At 31.1% G+C, this 18,553-nt stretch overlaps 3 protein-coding genes across 5 annotated transcripts in view; all 3 read right to left on the reverse strand.

Moving 5' to 3' along the window:
- Positions 1–6,544, reverse strand: part of LOC111418381 (Zn finger homeodomain 1) — a 265,526-nt gene extending 258,982 nt beyond the window's left edge. The window contains exon 1 of one of the 2 annotated variants that reach the window (XM_023050919.2): positions 5,994–6,544. In XM_023050919.2, the coding sequence (XP_022906687.2) occupies positions 5,994–6,063 (70 nt within the window). In that variant the 5' untranslated portion in view covers positions 6,064–6,544. The remainder of the gene's footprint in view (positions 1–5,993) is intronic. The other variant, XM_071199539.1, reaches the window with a different exon arrangement.
- A 1,163-nt stretch (positions 6,545–7,707) lies between these two features.
- On the reverse strand, positions 7,708–9,401 carry LOC111418363 (meiosis-specific nuclear structural protein 1). The gene is made up of 2 exons (XM_023050898.2): positions 9,295–9,401; positions 7,708–9,241 (listed from the first exon to the last, which is right to left on the reverse strand). Exons 1-2 carry the CDS (start codon positions 9,295–9,297, stop codon positions 7,820–7,822), a joined length of 1,425 nt encoding a protein of 474 aa, XP_022906666.2. The 5' UTR covers positions 9,298–9,401; the 3' UTR covers positions 7,708–7,819.
- A 1,229-nt stretch (positions 9,402–10,630) lies between these two features.
- Positions 10,631–17,469, reverse strand: LOC111418447 (anoctamin-5-like). 2 transcript variants are annotated; one of them, XM_071199398.1, is made up of 12 exons: positions 16,956–17,469; positions 16,542–16,894; positions 16,272–16,482; positions 15,858–16,227; positions 12,293–12,510; positions 11,930–12,238; positions 11,711–11,877; positions 11,565–11,662; positions 11,290–11,495; positions 11,140–11,236; positions 10,916–11,076; positions 10,631–10,865 (listed from the first exon to the last, which is right to left on the reverse strand). In XM_071199398.1, the coding sequence occupies exons 1-12, from the start codon at positions 17,064–17,066 to the stop codon at positions 10,680–10,682; spliced, it is 2,487 nt and encodes an 828-aa protein (XP_071055499.1). In that variant the 5' UTR covers positions 17,067–17,469; the 3' UTR covers positions 10,631–10,679. The 2 variants fall into 2 exon arrangements, with proteins under 2 accessions (XP_071055499.1, XP_022906760.1); XM_023050992.2 differs by having other exon boundaries at positions 11,547–11,662.
- Positions 17,470–18,553: the final 1,084 nt, after the last annotated feature.

The following is an 18,553-nucleotide window of genomic DNA, read 5'->3' on the forward strand; positions in this document are numbered from 1 at the left end:
TTAATTCAAATTTCAAGTTTCCAGATCCAATGGTACCAGTGTGGTCTTATGGCAACATCTGCTCCATCTCGACTACGAAATCAAATATGTAGTATATGTATGCGGTATTCAAGTTTTCTAGATTTCTGCAAACGGTAAGTAAATTTCTGCAAGCAGTATTCATTGTTCATCAAGCAGTATCTACTATTCTATACTGATATATAGCCTTCCTTAAGATTACTTAGTCATCCAGCAGCAGTATTCAGTCTTATACAAGCAGACAACTTATTTATGCAAGCAGAAAAGTTAATAAGAAGTGTTAGATAAGAATTTGGAAAGACAGTAAACAATGTTATTTGTAGAGTTTCAACTAGAAATGTGTTTGTAAAATCTCAACTACTTGTAACTATCGCATATATTCAACCAACGTAGTCAACTTACTGAACTTCTTGCAGCACTGTAGAGTCAACCCAGATAGAAGAGAAGTTAGCTAAATTAATTAATGTTTGAAAAATGTAAGAAAATGAACATCGCAGTTTGTCAAGGTACGAGTCTATGATGATATGTATGTTAAATTGAAGCTTAGAGACTCTAGCTTATGATATGATGCAAAAAATTATTAAAGAAGAAATTGTCAAATTTATGAATAAAAAGGAAATTTTCAAAAAATTATACGTTCTGTATTTTTAAGACTAATAATATGATATGTATATTAAATTGAAGCTTAAAGATTATAGTTTATGATATGATCAGGGCACGGAACTTTTGTAACAAAACGATACGATTTCCCCCCTCCACACGTTCTGATTAAAAGAACAGCATACTGTTCAATGGGAAATTAAAACTTCAAGTTAGAAAAAAATTATGTTAACAAAAATTGTTCCTGAAACAATTCTAAACAAATTTTGTCAACATCTTTTTTTGATTTAATCAATAATTAAAGAGATAACCTCAAAATAATAATTTTTAAATTTTTATACATAATTACCCTTAGATGTTTAATTAATAGAGATGTAAAATTTTTTTATTAAGATAATTGATTTAAAATCGAAATTAAAACAAATTTTATTTAAAACATTTTTTGATAAAAACAATAATTATTGAGATAATTAATTTTGATAGCATACTATTCAGCGGGAAATTAAAATTTCAAGTTAGCAAAAAATTTTATTAACAAACACTGTTCCTGAAGTAATTCTAAACAAATATTGTTAATAAAAACTTTTGATTTGATCAATAATTAAGAATATAAGCTCAAAAAAATTTTTATATTTTTTTTATTGAGAAAATCGTTCTAGAATTTAATTTAGAACAACTTTTGTATGAAATTTTCTGCTAAGAACGAGTGGAGGGGGGAAATCGTATCATTTTGTTACAAAAGTTCCGTGCCCTAGATATGACGTAAAAACTGTTAGATGATATAGTTGAAATATCCACAAAAAATTATCTTTTTCAGTAAGAATCAGTAAGAAGTTAAAAATTGGTATGAATGTGTCGCAATAAAAGTTACCACGTAAAATTGTCGTTATTATAGTTTATTTTAAATTTGAAAGAAATAACACGTTAAATATGTCGGACGTTTGTACACGATTCCGACGGAACGCGTTTTAGGTCTGGTAGAGCACATAACAACTTTATTCACTCGGCTTGATTGATATAACCTTGCAAGCGATCAGGAGAGAACTCTAGGGGCATTGAGCCAGGGAATTTTACGTGCTCCGATTCTATGTAGCGGATTCCCCGCGATGATTCCCCACCATAGGTGAGGGGAAACTAACCGGGCATCGTAATCAGCCATTTTTCCTTCGGTTTCGGCCGAGCTGATAACAAGGTTATCGTCTGGTGGTCTAACTAAAGGTTCAATACCCTACAATAGCACACTGACAATCAATTTTCTTTTTAAAACAACAAATTCAATATTTCCTACATCAACGTTTCAAAAATAGAACTTGCAGCACCTGCGCTCGTATTTTCAATATTTGAAATTCAGTCGCCGCACATTAAAACGGTAACTTCCAGACGAATTCATTTGGTTCGAGGTGCTCATAAATTAAACAATCATAAAACGAACTCGGCTCTTTTTACACACCGTCCGAAGCCAAAAATACTGAGATAAAATCGAAAAAAAAAACTTTTCTGTCATTCATAAAAAGCATTGTTATTTTTTTTGGAACCTTTACGAATCGACTTTTGGCCGGTGGAAATCCCGAAGGTAACTTGGCCCGATTTCAAGTTTTGCGCGAAACCTACATCGAACGAAAACCTACAGCGATGCAGTATTTAGCAAATACTTTCGTAGTTAACCGTAGATTTACGAGTCGGTTTGGAATTGTTCCAAAATGCATACGCATCGGCAGGACTCAATCCTCCGCGTTCTCTACACTCTACACAACGTACGATCCATAAATTAGAATACCCGTCCGATTCGATAAATAAATCGGCGGAAGTCGTAACACCACAATTATGCATTTCTAAAATGACGACATCTTCGATACGCCCGCGGTAATTTAGAGGACGTTCCCAAAGTTACGGGGTGTGACGCCTGGCGTCTAACTGTTCGTCCGTGGCGTCTCCTGGAATAGACGCCGACGCCGCCGCAGCGCCTCACCAAACCTACCGTGTAATTTATGAGCTTAAGAAAATTAATAAGCACGTTTGAGGATGTTAAATTTCCTGTGCTCTTGTGGATTTTATTTATTTCAAGTCTTTTTTTATTGTAATGCATAAACTTGGTAATAAAGGCTACGATTTCTTCAATTTAACTTCTCTTGAGAAGATGATATTGAGCTGCACATAACTCGGAAAGAATAAGAAGACTGCAAACAGAAGAAAGAACCTGGGCAGAAAAGATGGAGACTGGAAAAGGGCTAATAATACACTGAACAAAGATGGGAAAAAGAAGAAAGACAAAGACTAGAAAGAAACTGATAGGAAAAGAAAGCAAAAAGATAAAGAAGAAAACTAAATATAGACCGAAAAGAGATGACGGAGTTTGGGCAGAAAGACAATAGCAAGCAGAACAAGTGAAAAGGCTTAGATGGAAAGATTGGAATGAGACTGACCAGAAAGAAAGGAGACTGCAATAAGGACTTATGAAACAAAAAAGGTACTAAACAAAGAGGAAGAAAACTGGTAATACAAAAAAAATGTTGATCGGAAAGACTCTAGCGGCAACCAGGAAACTTTGTCTTCTCCTAGTTAAAACTCAGACAGACTCTCGTTACAGCTTGTTCCAGTGCTATGCAGCATTCCTCCGCAACCCACAATATCAATATCATTGGATTATGATACGAAGTACAATGATGCAAGTGTACAATAAAGGCAAAGCATATTACACCAATTATAAGGTGGGTAATAAAAATATAACAAGAGCAGTTAGAATACGAATATACAAAGCATAATAAGACCTATTAAAAGACCATGTGATGCAGGAGAGAAAAATTATAAGAAAGGTTCTGAGACTAAACGCAGAAACCTAGAAGAAGAGCAAGAGGAAGCCTAATACTAAAGCCAAAATTGGGTTGGAAAGTCATAGAAAACTAGACTATGCAGCAATGAGATTAAATGGTAACACAACGGACTTTCTCGTATGGCAGAAAAATTGATGGAACATTACTTTATTGACCAGACAACGGATATAGCGAGTTTCAACTACTTGAGAGCTATTATGATTGTATGAGGTGTTCCAAGTTTATTTTGTCTTTAAATAGAGCTATTAGGAATTTGATCTACTCGACATGTTACTAAAATCATGAAACGGCAAAGTGTGATCGAGAGTTGGAACAACTGTATAAGCTTACTGAAAAATAGGTACTGCTGTAGTTGGAATGGAGGTGGCTACTTTTCTGCCTCTTCATGTTCTTGACTAGATATACATACAATAAAATCGCCAAGTGTAAAAACCGATTGTTTATAATACATCGACAAAGATATTATTTATAAACAATATCTTTCTAGCTTATTCGCATTTTTAATTATAAACCATAAAATGCCCAAATCTAAAAATTGACGTTTTTGGATGGGTTGGGATTTCAACTCCGTTAGGTTGGTATTAATCAACGATTTAATAAAACAGTTTATGGACGATGTTTTTATGATTCATCACCAACAAACTTTCTCAATAAAACAGTTTCGTATCAATTTTAATTTTCGCGTTATAATACAGAATTCTTAATCGAAAACATTCTAATTATAATCCCGACATGGATTATTGTAGCCCTCTTTTCAGGCGCCACTCCATAATTAGCCGACGCTGTCGTTGTGTCGTTGCCAATCGGCCGGCGAACGCAGGTGTTAAAACAGTGCCAAGAAAATCCCTGTCAATCAATTTCAGTTTAGAAACAGAATCGCGCAATCTGTTCGCAATTTGCCTTCCACTCAAAACCGTAAACCACACACTATCTCCATACACGTTACAAAACATTTCGAAATAATTATTGTTGCCCGATGTATATGAAAGGAAAAGACCTGAAAACGACCGGACGGTTTTTAATAGGGCCTTGGAAGCGGTAGATAACACCCGGCTCAGGTTCATAGGTTATCAACAACTTGCCTTGGTTCGCTAAGAAAAATGAAAAGGCATTTACGTCACGTTGTATATGAGTGTGTGTTGTCGCTGGTGAAGGTCTTTATTTCTGTTATTTATGACCACCGAAGGTTTTTAAGCCTATCAGATAACTTTCTTTAGATAGTTTACCGTCTAAAATGTTATTTATATTGGTATCGAAACACCGTTCAAAGATTATATATATATAAATTATTTTATATATACAGTGTGTCCCAGGATAGATGTTACAATAGGTATAATCACCTAAAAATTTTTGAATTTTATTTTAAGGATGGGGAATTAAGCTCTGCTTGGTGTGGAGAGAATTTTAAGTATATTTTCATATTTTGAAAATCAACTCTATTTTTAGTTCAGGTAAAGTATGCTTTTTGTTTATGATACGGCAAAATTTCATTAAGAAAAGTTGTTCAGAATGAGAAATTATGACACTATGCAAAATTTCAGAAAGATCAAACCACCATATTTTAGATTAGATTAGAGTGAAGAAAAACAATAATGAAAAATGCCATTAAAAAATGTATTATCCCTCAGTTTTAGTTCACATTTCAATTACTCTTGCATTATGTTAACATTAGAACAGAAAATTTACGTCGTGCAGTGTTATGCGCTCTAAGAACAGTGGTGCAGCAGTTTAAGGAGAGATTTCCTAATACCAATCTTACATGTATTACTTCGGGGAGCGTTGTTAACGTTAAGAGAGAGAAAAAGAAATATAATGACAATAGAAAATTAGCTAACAGCTTAGTTTTTTAAATAAAATAAAATTATACAATATTATGTTATTTAAACTAAAATGTGATGGTTCAACCAAACTAGATAGATCCTTCTGAAATGTTGTATAGGACCATAATTTCTCATTTTAAACAACTTTTTTTATTAAAATTTTTCCGTACCATGAACAAAAAGGTTACTTTACCTAAACTAAAAATAGGTTTTGATTCACTGTCAAGGCCGACTTTGTTTTCAAAACATCAAAATATTCTTAAAATTCTCTTTACACCAAGCAGGGCTTAATTCCTTAGCCTTAAAATAAAATTCAAAAATTTTTAAGACCTCTTGTAACATCTATCCTGGGACACACTGTATATTAAAAGCAACAAAAAAAATAGTGTCACACATAACAACAAACATCAAGTCTGAGTCAGTCTTTAAAAATCTATAAACAAAAGAAATGTTTTTTTTGTTTTTGCCCCAACCATTTTATTTAAAAAGGTGCTATAAGAACAACAAAAAACGATTTTTTGTTGTATTAATAAAAAAAAAATTTTTTGCAATACTATATATATATCTATATGATACATGAACGCAGCACGTTTAGATCGTAGTGACGTTTGACGTCTAAAACAATTTTACCCCCACCCTCAAAAGATGGCGTCCGGGGTAAACAAACCGGCGCTTGACGCACGTGTTCGGACCGGCGCGTTTTCAACGAGCAATTTTTCCTTACCTTTTCGTTGCGGTTTGGCCTGTTTCCGTCGACCTCGACCGACGCCGGACGTCGTCACGCTTGTTGCCATTTCAATGAATGGACGGCGTCGTCGTCGACCACGTCCTCTTCTCCCATCAAGACTCCCTTTTGATGTATCAACAACCCCGACCGCTTAACTAACTTATTATTACTTTTTTTTGGTTTTAATTCGATTTTACACCACCTTCGCGAGGTAAAAATCGCGCACAACACGGCTGCCAACGGACGCGCGAAAACACCCCAAACGCGGTTCGACGCGAACTCGCGCCCGTCTCAAGTCTGCCCGCGGCCCGATAAACACTGTTGGCGTTGGAGTTCCATTGGCCGGAGAGGGGCCACGCTATTGGCTCGTACCTTTTCAGGTTACTCCTACCTGTACATAACGTCGCGACGTTCAGGCGTGAACACGTTTGTTGACGCGAGCACGTTCGGCAAGTGCGTTAATGCGAAACAGCTGATTTCCGACATTTTTAACGACGCAAATTGATCCGAAAACTAGGGTTAGGGACGTCTTCTCGTTTTGTTGTACTGTTCGGACGTGGTAGACGAGGTAGGATGTTTTTGAAAGAGGGGGGAAAAATTTTTAGTTTACTGCAACGATTATAGACGGCGATACTTGCTAGCAGTTGTAAAACGGAGTTCGGTTAGCTCAGATTCCAACCAATTTTATTACAGATGTCTTTATTTGAATTTTTAAATATATATATATATAATGAGGTCATACACACTAAAACGATATATGCAAGTATATATATGAATACAAAGTAAATAGCAAGTATTCAAACGAAATAATTTCGCGGCTTTTCAAATTATACAAAAAATTTTATAAAAAAAAAATTTTACTTACCCAATATTTTCTTGGTGACAGGAACAGTTGGATTCAGGATTGGGAACCAATTTTTCTCTTCACCAAAAGAATGATTTCTACCAGGAACGGAACCAATTATTTTCTTCGATCAGGAACGGATTCAATTGTTTTTTTCGATGGTTGTGGACAGGAACGGATATTTCCAATACGGGACCAAATTAGTTTCTTCGATATTAACAGAATCAATCGTTTTCTTCAGTGGTTGGACAGGAACGGATATATTTTTTTTACACTCGTTAATGTAGATTTAATTTATTTATTTTGGAGAGCAAAAAAAATGCGTGCATCTCTTCACACAACAAAAACCACCATTTTTGTAGATAAATTCCGTTTTTCGAATGTTAAATTTTCAAATAACGTCTCCTGATTGGTTAAATTCATCGGTTTGAAATTTGTACTTTAGTTTTTTCAATGTCGCCAACTTTGACATTTGAAATATCTCTAATTTAATTTGTCAAATTATTATTTAAAAATTTTAAAATTATTTATAATTATGCATGATATTTCGTAATTTTGATGCTCTTTTAAATCAATTTTCAAATATCTAACCACTTTGACCTTTGACAGCTTTTGAAAACTTTCAAATTCCTTGACGTTTCTTGGAATTTATCAGGAAATGCATGGAAATATGTTAAAAGCCTTATAGATATCCTCTAAAATCTTAAAATTGAAATTCATTTCCAGTCGTTTTCAACCGAACAAACATGAATTACAATAAGAAATTAATGAAAAATGAAATTTGAGGTTATGTCTCTGTCAAAATTCTACAAAATTACTTCGTATCGACTTTATATGGATTTAATATTTAATTTATTACTAATAATATTTATCAAAAAATGTCTTGTTTATTTATAAAAACATACAATTCATAAAAATAAAATTACAATCATTCATTTATTAAAACTGAGTAATTTTTAATTTCAATCATTTCCTCAAATTACAACCCCTCTTTCTTCCTATACTCCTCAACAACCTCACAATCCAAATACTCCAAATCCTTTTCTTGCAAAACTCCAGGTTGAAGAAACCCAATCACATTTTTCGCATGTTCTTGCAACATTTTCAACCGTTCCTCGTCAATAATTTGTTGCTTCCTCTTTTCCTGTCGAACCCGTTCCTCTTCAATCCTAATCTCCTCCTGCATTTTTTCCGCATACATTTGTCGCCTCGCTTTCGTTTGCTCGACAGCGTCCTTTTTGAGTTGTAACAATCTCATGCGAGCTTTTCCAGCGGACATTTGTTCTAATCTATTTTCCTCAGCCATTTTCGCGAGGAGTTGTTCAACGTATTTAGCGTCTTCTTCCGCTTCTTTTTTGATTCGATCTTCGCGCTCTTTTAGTTGGTAGTCGAGAACTTGTTTGGTTTCTTCTCGTAATTTGATTTTTTTTTCTAATTCTCTTTGGTCTTTTGCTCGGTATTCGGCTAAGATTTCTTCTTCTTTGAGGATTTCGACGAAAGTTTGTCGTTCGCTGTTTCTTTGTTGTCTCAAGTACATTTCGCGAGCGATGTTTTCCATTCTTTCTTCGTTTTGTTTGTCTGAATGGGCTTTGTTCATTTCTTTGATGTGTTGTTCCCTTGCTTTGGCTTGGACGTATTCGGTTAATTTCCTGTCTTCTTCTTGTAAACGCATTCGGTCTTTTTGTTTCCATAATTCTTGGGCTTCCTTAAATTTCATCATTTCCTCTCGAGTTCTTTGTATTCTGCATTGTTTTTCTTGCAATTCCCTTTCATCCTCATCATGTGCTCTTTGTACAATATCATCAATTTTCTTTTTTTCCCTCAAAAACTCTTCGTATTGAAACCTTTTGGTTCTTTCCACCAAAATCATTTGATCTTGCAATTCTTGTTTGTATTTGGCTTTTTGTTTCATTTCTTTCTCTTGTTGCACCTTCTGATAGTCTTCACTTTTCATTCTTGCAGCTTCCAAAGCAATCATAACCTCTTTATCTTTGAATTTCTTTGCTTGTCTTTCGGATTCTCTCTCAGCCAATTGAGTCAATAATTGTTTATTAACATAAGCAGCTTTAAGCTTTCTCTCTAAATCGCGCAGCTCATACGAATCTCGCCTTATTTGTTGTCTCAATAAGCTTTCACTCAGCTCCTCATTTTTCTTTTTAACAATTTCTTGAGCCAATTTTTCTTTTTTTGCTACCAAAGCTGATTGTAACGCCACAGCTTGTTTCTCATGCTCAATTTTATCAGCACTTTCCAACTGACTCTTTTGAATTTGCATGTAACGGGTTAAGTTCCTATATTTATTTCTTTCATCGCTCCTTGACCTTATAAGCGTAAGGCAATCTTGAGCTTTCCTCAAAGACATTTCTTTTGCTAATTGTTCCTTCTTTTCGTGAGATAACGCCTTTAATAAAGAAAAAATTAAAGCTAAATAATTATTTTAATGTAATTTTTTACCATCCTTATTGTCACAATTTCTTGACGTAGAAAATAAATAATAAATAAAAAGTAACATAACCTAAAAAGTTAGAGCGGTTTAATATTGCGACATCTATCGCTAACACTACGAAACACTCATTAAAATACTTGACATTTAACGAATTTTATTGTTATAAATTAATAATACAACACTATTTTTGTAAAATAAACCCAAAATTAGATTAATTTATGATTATTAAGCAAAAACAATAATTATATTATTAAAAAGTACAATAAAATTAAATCGATTTTGAGCGTCATCTTTTATTCAATCACTGAACGAACGATCCAAAAAATGTTAAACTCAACTTTTTCGAATTTATTTAATGTACATCGGTAATCGGTTAAAAATGAAGTCTTTGCATTGATTACACGATTACAGTCCAATTTTGCAAAATGTTAGATACCCAATTCCGTTGATTATTAAATCGCCTCAGAAGAATTACAGTTTTCTGTATATTAGATAAATAATAATGCCTCAAAAAACTCAACTGCTATAACTACAAAGAGATAACTTTTAGATAACAAGAACGAATTGAAATATTTTGCATGTAACGGGTTAAGTTCCTATATTTATTTCTTTCATCGCTCCTTGACCTTATAAGTGTAAGGCAATCTTGAGCTTTCCTCAAAGACATTTCTTTTGCTAATTGTTCCTTCTTTTCGTGAGATAACGCCTTTAATAAAGAAAAAATTAAAGCTAAATAATCATTTTAATGTAATTTTTTACCATCCTTATTGTCACAATTTCTTGACGTAGAAAATAAATAATAAACAAAAAGTAACATAACCTAAAAACTTAGAGCGGTTTAATTTTGCGACATCTATCGTTAACACTACGAAACACTAATTAAATTACTTGACATTTAACGAATTTTATTTTTATAAATTAATACTAAAACACTATTTTTGTAAAATAAACCCAAAATTAGATTAATTTATGATTATTAAGCAAAAGCAATAATTATATTATTAAAAAGTACAATAAAATTAAATCGATTTTGAGCGTCATCTTTTATTCAATCACTGAACGAACGATCCAAAAAATGTTAAACTCAACTTTTTCGAATTTATTTAATGTACATCGGTAATCGGTTAAAAATGAAGTCTTTGCATTGATTACACGATTACAGTCCAATTTTGCAAAATGTTAGATACCCAATTCCGTTGATTATTGAATCGCCTCAGAAGAATTACAGTTTTCTGTATATTAGATAAATAATAATGCCTCAAAAAACTCTATAACTACAAAGAGATAACTCTTCTAACAGCAGCATAAAAAGTCATCATTGTAAATAATAAAAAACATTTTAATTTATAATTTAAGCTGTTTTTATTTTGTATTTAAGATGTTTGTACATGAATCATATTCTAGGAATATGAACTCCATCCGGAAACTTTTTACGACTCGGATCATTATACAAATCATTCAACATCTTCTGTTTAACTTCCCTCACTAAAATTTCTTCGTGCAAAACGCGTTCTTTAAAAACTCGCGGCTTTTCATTTAAAATACCTTTTAATAAGCCGCACATAAACATGATTAATTGCTAAAATAAAAGGAACAATTTAAAGTTAAAACTTAAAGAAACATATTTACCTCGTAAAGAATTAAAAAAAGTAGTTGTGCGATAAAAATCACGTAAAATTCGGATTTGTGGGTGTACTTTTCAGCACTGCTTGGGGGGTGGCGGTGTCCTGAATAATAACAAACTCCCTGGGATTGTGTTGATTTTTCTGCGAGATCAGCTGAATCAAATTCTAAAGAATCAAGATTAACTTTTATATACATAATTTAGATTATTTTGGATGAATTTAACTAACCAGAAAGCATAAATTTATAGTAACCCCCTTCAGTTTTATAATAAAATTTGTATAGAAGCCAAGATATGGTTGAGCTTGAAAATACAATCACGCAGCCCTAAAATAACATATTTATAAAGAATTTTGAAAGATGTGTTAGTAAGATGATACATTTACAAAAGTGGCGATGTGGTAAACCCATCTTATTATTTTGTTGTAAGGCCCTAATCCGCTTGCTTTCATCGGAATACATTTCCTGCTGTATTTCGTGAACTTAATCGCTTCTATTCTAATTTTGAAAATGTTTCTGATCACCGCAAAAAGCGGGGCTAAAGGGAAAGCGGAGACGAAACCGAGAATTATCGCGTATTGGGAAACTAAAAACATTAATGTAATAAATAATTAATTTAATAACAATTAAAAATTACTTATATCGAAGAAATTACTGTAGGTGAAAAGTCGACTCGATCGTAACAAACTAAAATCCATCTCCCATTGGGGTAAATTTACAACATCAAGCTTCCCCGCTTTAACGTTAATAAACCTAAAACATATTTAATTAATCTTAATTAATTAATTAATAATTATTTACATTCTTGTAAATTGTGCAAAAAGAATCTTTGCACTACCCAAGCAAAAAAGCGCCCCCAAAGCGACCCCTAAGTTTTGAAAGCAACCATGTGGGCCGCATAAATCGTGAGTAAATTCTTTGATTAAGTAATATTTTTGGGTTGTTCCCGGATGGTCATAAGCGCGACCCTTTAAATTTCAAAATTATTTAAAAAATTAATTTGTTTTAATTAATTTCTACCCGAATAAAAGTGAGATAAATAAGCGAACTGAATCGATTTGCAAATAATAAAATCGAATGTTTCAAAATGTAAGAATGGTCGTAATTATGTGGGGTACTTGGAACCTCAATTCTTGTAAAATAAGCCGCCGCCATCGGTAACCAAGTAACAAATCCATGGAATTGCATAAACAGCATGAACCCACCAAAGATTTTGCTGAAAAATGATGCTTGTACCACCGTTTTTTTATCAATGCTGTACATGATATAGAAAGAAAGGCGATTTCCGATGATGACCATGCATATTCCGAATAAAATTAATCCGAATCCCTAAAAATAAAGATAAATAAAAATTTGTTTTGCACATTAAGTTCTTTGTGTTACCAATAAAACGATACAACCATTTGTGAAAGATAAAGTGAAAAATCTTTGACACTTTGGAATGTAATGTTCTTGTTCTCCCGTTGCGGTGTTGGTGCGGGTGCGTTTGGCTATTTTGACATATTCTGGTCGCATATCTTTTTGCCAACGGAGATTAAGAACGTTCCATCTCATTCTGAGGAGATTTAATCGCCTTTTCCAGAAATATATGACGAGTATTCCTGGAATTTGTATTGATTAAGGAAATAATTTAAAAAGTTTTTGTCAAATTTTCAAAAAATATTAAAAATTAAGTGTTTTGAAATATATGGATTATTGTAGCTCTTTCACTTTTGCTTCAATTCCGGAATTAAAGCACATTGGAAAAAAAATTTTAAAACAAAACTTGTAGCAAATTTTGTTCTTAACAATATTGCTCTCTTTAACTTTTGCTGTCAGATTCATCAATAACGAGAAAAATATGAAAATGTGAAAATCAACCATATAAAGCTTGTCTAAATGCATAAGGACTAGTTTATAGCAAGTCCAAGTTGGTGAGAATGACTGAAAACTGCACCACCATTGTCCAAAATTGGTTTATAACTTATATATCTCCTTTGTCATCAAGTCGAGGGATCTTGGGGATCCTTGACTGCCTGGAGGTCCTCTATTAGCTGCTTGATTTCAGTTATCATCACGTCGAGGAAATTCTGGACTACCTGAAGTTCCAATCTTGTTTTAATCTTAGTTGTCATCAAGTCGAAAAAATCCTGAGCATTTTTAACTACCTGGAGTTATGCTACTCCCCTCTTGATGTCATTAAACCGAAGAATTTTGGGGGTCTTGGACTACTATTTTGGCCTTGACCTTGACCATCGTGTTCAACTAGTTTATGAATATTTTGGACTACCTGGTGCTTTATCATTGCCTCCTCGATCTCCGCTATTATCAAGTAGAGACGTTCTTGAACCTGGAGTACCTCGGGAACCATTATTTTCACTTTACCCTTCATGTTCGTCCAGTATAGGAGATTCTGGCCTACCAGAGGAACCATCTTATACTAACGTTCTTGAAGTATTTGGAGGTATCTCCTTGACACCAGTTTTTGAGAAGATCTTGGTTTACCCGAAAATCCATCTTTGCCTTCTTGACCTACATTGCCATCTAATTCAGGAGATCCTGATGATTTTGGACTACCTAAAGGAACCCCAATTTGGCCTTTATTATCTTGAACCCCTCATTAACCAGTTCCTGTCTCCTTGATGTCAGTTATTATCAAGTGTAGGAGATTCTGGGGATTCCTGGACTACCTTGAGGTTCGTCCTTGTTTCCTTGGCGTTAGTTATCATTAGGGCACGGAACTTCTGTAACAAAACGATACGATTTCCCCCCTCCACTCGTTCTGATTAAAAGAACAGCATACTGTTCAGTGGGAAATGAAAATTTCAAGTTAGAAAAAAATTGTTTTAACAAACACTGTTCCTGATGCAATTCTTAACAAATATTGTTAACAACATTTTTTGATTTAATCAATAATTAAGGAGATAACCTCAAAATAATAATTTTTCCGTTTTTATACATAATTATACTTAGATGCTTAATTAATAGAGATGTAAAAATTTGTTATTAAGATAATTGATTCAAAATCGAAATTGAAACAAATTTTATTTAAAACATTTTTTGATAAAAACAATAATTATTGAGATAATTAATTTTGATAGCATACTATTCAGAGGGAAATTAAAATTTCAAGTTAGAAAAAAATTGTATTAACAAACACTGTTCCTGAAGTAATTCTAAACAAATTTTGTTAACAAAATTTTTTGATTAAATCAACTATAAGGATATAACCTCAAAAATATTAATTTTTGTAGCACACTGTTCAGTGGGAAATGAAAATTTCAAGTTAGAAAAAAATTGTTTTAACAAACACTGTTCCTGATGCAATTCTTAACAAATATTGTTAACAACATTTTTTGATTTAATCAATAATTAAGGAGATAACCTCAAAATAATAATTTTTGAATTTTTATACATAATTACACTTAGACGCTTAATTAATAGAGATGTAAAATTTTCTTATTAAGATAATTGATTCAAAATCGAAATTGAAACAAATTTTATTTAAAACATTTTTTGATAAAAACAATAATTATTGAGATAATTAATTTTGATAGCATACTATTCAGAGGGAAATTAAAATTTCAAGTTAGCAAAAAATTGTATTAACAAACACTGTTCCTGAAGTAATTCTAAACAAATTTTGTTAACAACATTTTTTGATTAAATCAACAATAAGGATATAACCTCAAAAATATTAATTTTTGTAGCATACTGTTCAGTGGGAAATGAAAATTTCAAGTTAGAAAAAAATTGTTTTAACAAACACTGTTTCTGATGCAATTCTTAACAAATATTGTTAACAAAATTTTTTGATTTAATTAATAATTAAGGAGATAACCTCAAAATAATAATTTTTTAATTTTTATACATAATTACACTTAGACGCTTAATTAATAGAGATGTAAAATTTTTTTATTAAGATAATTGATTCAAAATCGAAATTGAAACAAATTTTATTTAAAACATTTTTTGATAAAAACAATAATTATTGAGATAATTAATTTTGATAGCATACTATTCAGAGGGAAATTAAAATTTCAAGTTAGCAAAAAATTGTATTAACAAACACTGTTCCTAAAGCAATTCTTAACAAATATTGTTAACAAAATTTTTTGATTTAATTAATAATTAAGGAGATAACCTCAAAATAATAATTTTTGAATTTTTATACATAATTACACTTAGACGCTTAATTAATAGAGATGTAAAAATTTGTTATTAAGATAATTGATTCAAAATCGAAATTGAAACAAATTTTATTTAAAACATTTTTTGATAAAAACAATAATTATTGAGATAATTAATTTTGATAGCATACTATTCAGAGGGAAATTAAAATTTCAAGTTAGCAAAAAATTGTATTAACAAACACTGTTCCTGAAGCAATTCTTAACAAATATTGTTAACAAAATTTTTTGATTTAATTAATAATTAAGGAGATAACCTCAAAATAATAATTTTTGAATTTTTATACATAATTACACTTAGACGCTTAATTAATAGAGATGTAAAATTTTTTTATTAAGATAATTGATTCAAAATCGAAATTGAAACAAGTTTTATTTAAAACATTTTTTGATAAAAACAATAATTATTGAGATAATTACTTTTGATAGTATACTATTCAGAGGGAAATTACACTGTTAACTGTGAACTCTGTTCCAGAAGTAATTCTAAACAAATATTGTTAATAAAAATTTTTGGTTTGATCAATAATTAAGAACATATCCTCAAAAAAATGTTTATATATATATTTTCATATATTTTTTATTGAAAAAATTGTTATAGAATTTAATTTAGAACAACTTTTGTATGAGTGGAGGGGGGAAATCGTGTCGTTTTGTTACAAAAGTTCCGTGCCCTATTTATAAGGTAGTTAAATTGTTCAAAATGTTTCGAAATAGGTCGATCTCATGTTGTTCAAAATAATTGAAAACTGGATAAAAACAATTGAAAAATTAATTACCCCAAACTGACATCAAAATTCCATAAACGCTTGAAAAGATAGTATCCAAAACGACCCCTTTTTTCATGGCAGCACAATATTTGTTGTATTTCTCGTATTTACATGTAACATTGTTAGAGCAAACCGGACACAACGTCAAATTGCTTTGGCATATTTCTTCATCGACTACATTGTGATTCTTAAATATTGCCATTAATAACCCAGCAATGTAGAAAACTATACCGACCAAGGCAGCCAAAGCTAGGCACCGCATATAAAAATCCATAAAAGCGAAGTAAATCGCTATTTTGGTGCCGAAATATTTTTCGATTAAATTTAACGGTTGATTTTTATAAACGCATAAAAAACTTGCCCAATATTTAGCTAAAAGCTAAGAAAAAAAATTTTTGACAATACAATTTTAAATTTATCTACTTGTCTATCAGTAAGTTGCCCCATTTTCGTCCACTCATAAGCACCGTCGTGTAAAGGATACGCATCAGCAAATATTCCCTTTGAAAGTAATTTATCAACCCCATAATCGTTGGCGTTTACATCAAACCAAGTTTTCGTCATTAATAGATATAGTAGCATTGATTTTTCAGCTTTTGTAGGTTTAGTCGGTCTTAAATCCATTAAAGTATCCCTTATTATCCATAAAATAAATTTAAATTAATAAAAAAAAATTAAATTAATATAACTTACGGTGCTCTTCGAAAAATACGAGAAGAATCTTTCAAATCGATTTCAGTTTGAAATAATTTCCAATTATATTGCGTTTCAGACGAATAATACGGGTTAATATAAGACAAATTAATTTTATAAGCAGTAGCTAACTCCTGAACTAAAATATCAGGAATTGTTAATCGTACAAATAAAAACTTGGTGTAATGAATTCCATAATCCATGTTTACATCAACCCCTTTCGCAGATAAAGCATTCAAAAAGTTATGCGCGTACTTTGCGTTTTCAAAGCTTTGTAGCTTCTTGTTGGGGATTACGATTACGTAATCAACTTCTTTCTGTTTCGATGGTGGTTTTTGTGGTTCTTCTTCTATCTAAAAATTTTTTTATTACTAACTCAATCTAATTCAATTAATAAATGAAATAAATTCGTACAATTGGTTCATTTAGAAATGATATTGCAGAATAAAATCGAGTGTCGCTTAAACTGTCTTCGCTTGTCTCTACATTAATTGCTTGGTAAGCTGCTTGCTTTCTTGGAAACATATCTCAACTTGGAAGAAAATTTAATTTTAGAATTGAACTCAAAATTGCGAATATTATGGAGATGTCATAAACGTCTATTTTCTTTTGACAAGTTTTAATAAGATTTTTTTTGTTTTTTTTAATAATTCTGATACTGGATCATCATCAAATGGATTGGCATAACGAGATACGTTATTTCGCAGAATATTTTTTGGTATAAGAAGTTTCCACTGATACCACTGAAGAATTTTGGACATTTTGAACGGAAGAGTCTTGGAGTTCCACAACCATGACATTCATCATCATGTCCACATATTGTCTATCTTGTTAATAATGTGACCAGATGTGTCTAAATATATCCAATCTTGTCTAAGTATGTCTAAATATTTCCAATCGTGTCTAAATTGGCTAAAATATATCATGGCCAAATAAGAAGAGCTGAAAGAGACAAAGGACAGGTGGAAGATAGAGGCTCGATGAAAAGCTAACGAAGGAACTATTTAGAGACTGTTATTTATTCTGACATTTGAAGATTTGGAAAAATTATGTTCAAACCAGTTGTTTATTTAAACTTTAATAATTTATTTAAACTTTTTGTACATTAATTAGTCGTTAAATAAAGGTGTAAAAATTTGTTATTAAGATAATTGATTCAAAATCGAAATTGAAACAAATTTTATTTAAAATATTTTTTGATAAAAACAATAATTATTGAGATAATTAATTTTGATAGCATACTATTCAGAGGGAAATTAAAATTTCAAGTTAGCAAAAAATTGTATTAACAAACACTGTTCCTGAAGTAATTCTAAACAAATTTTGTTAACAAAATTTTTTGATTAAATCAACAATAAGGATATAACCTCAAAAATATAAATTTTTGTAGCATACTGTTCAGTGGGAAATGAAAATTTCAAGTTAGAAAAAAATTGTTTTAACAAACACTGTTCCTGAAGCAATTCTTAACAAATATTGTTAACAAAATTTTTTGATTTAATTAATAATTAAGGAGATAACCTCAAAATAATAATTTTTGAATTTTTATACATAATTACACTTAGACGCTTAATTAATAGAGATGTAAAATTTTTTTATTAAGATAATTGATTCAAAATCGAAATTGAAACAAATTTTATTTAAAACATTTTTTGATAAAAACAATAATTATTGAGATAATTACTTTTGATAGCATACTATTCAGAGGGAAATTAAAATTTTAAGTTACCAAAAAATTTTATTAACGAACACTGTTCCTGAAGTAATTCTAAACAAATTTTGTTAACAAAATTTTTTGATTAAATCAACAATAAGGATATAACCTCAAAAATATTAATTTTTGTAGCATACTGTTCAGTGGGAAATTAAAATTTCAAGTTAGAAAAAAATTGTTTTAACAAACACTGTTCCTGATGCAATTCTTAACAAATATTGTTAACAACATTTTTTGATTTAATTAATAATTAAGGAGATAACCTCAAAATAATGATTTTTGAATTTTTATACATAAT

This window comes from Onthophagus taurus, chromosome 10, assembly GCF_036711975.1.
Source record: "Onthophagus taurus isolate NC chromosome 10, IU_Otau_3.0, whole genome shotgun sequence".
NCBI classification, from domain to species: domain Eukaryota; kingdom Metazoa; phylum Arthropoda; class Insecta; order Coleoptera; family Scarabaeidae; genus Onthophagus; species Onthophagus taurus.

What these genes read in the sequence shown, in the direction of transcription:
- LOC111418447 (XM_023050992.2), bottom strand. Translation starts at nt 17,066, where the DNA reads ATGTTTCCAAGAAAGCAAGCAGCTTACCAAGCAATTAATGTAGAGACA. An exon ending in CGTATTTTTCGAAGAGCACC is followed by an intron (nt 16,483 to 16,541) that starts GTAAGTTATATT and finishes ATGGATAATAAG; the next exon opens with GGATACTTTAATGGATTTAA. An exon ending in TTTGCACAATTTACAAGAAT is followed by an intron (nt 11,663 to 11,710) that starts GTAAATAATTAT and finishes AATATGTTTTAG; the next exon opens with GTTTATTAACGTTAAAGCGG.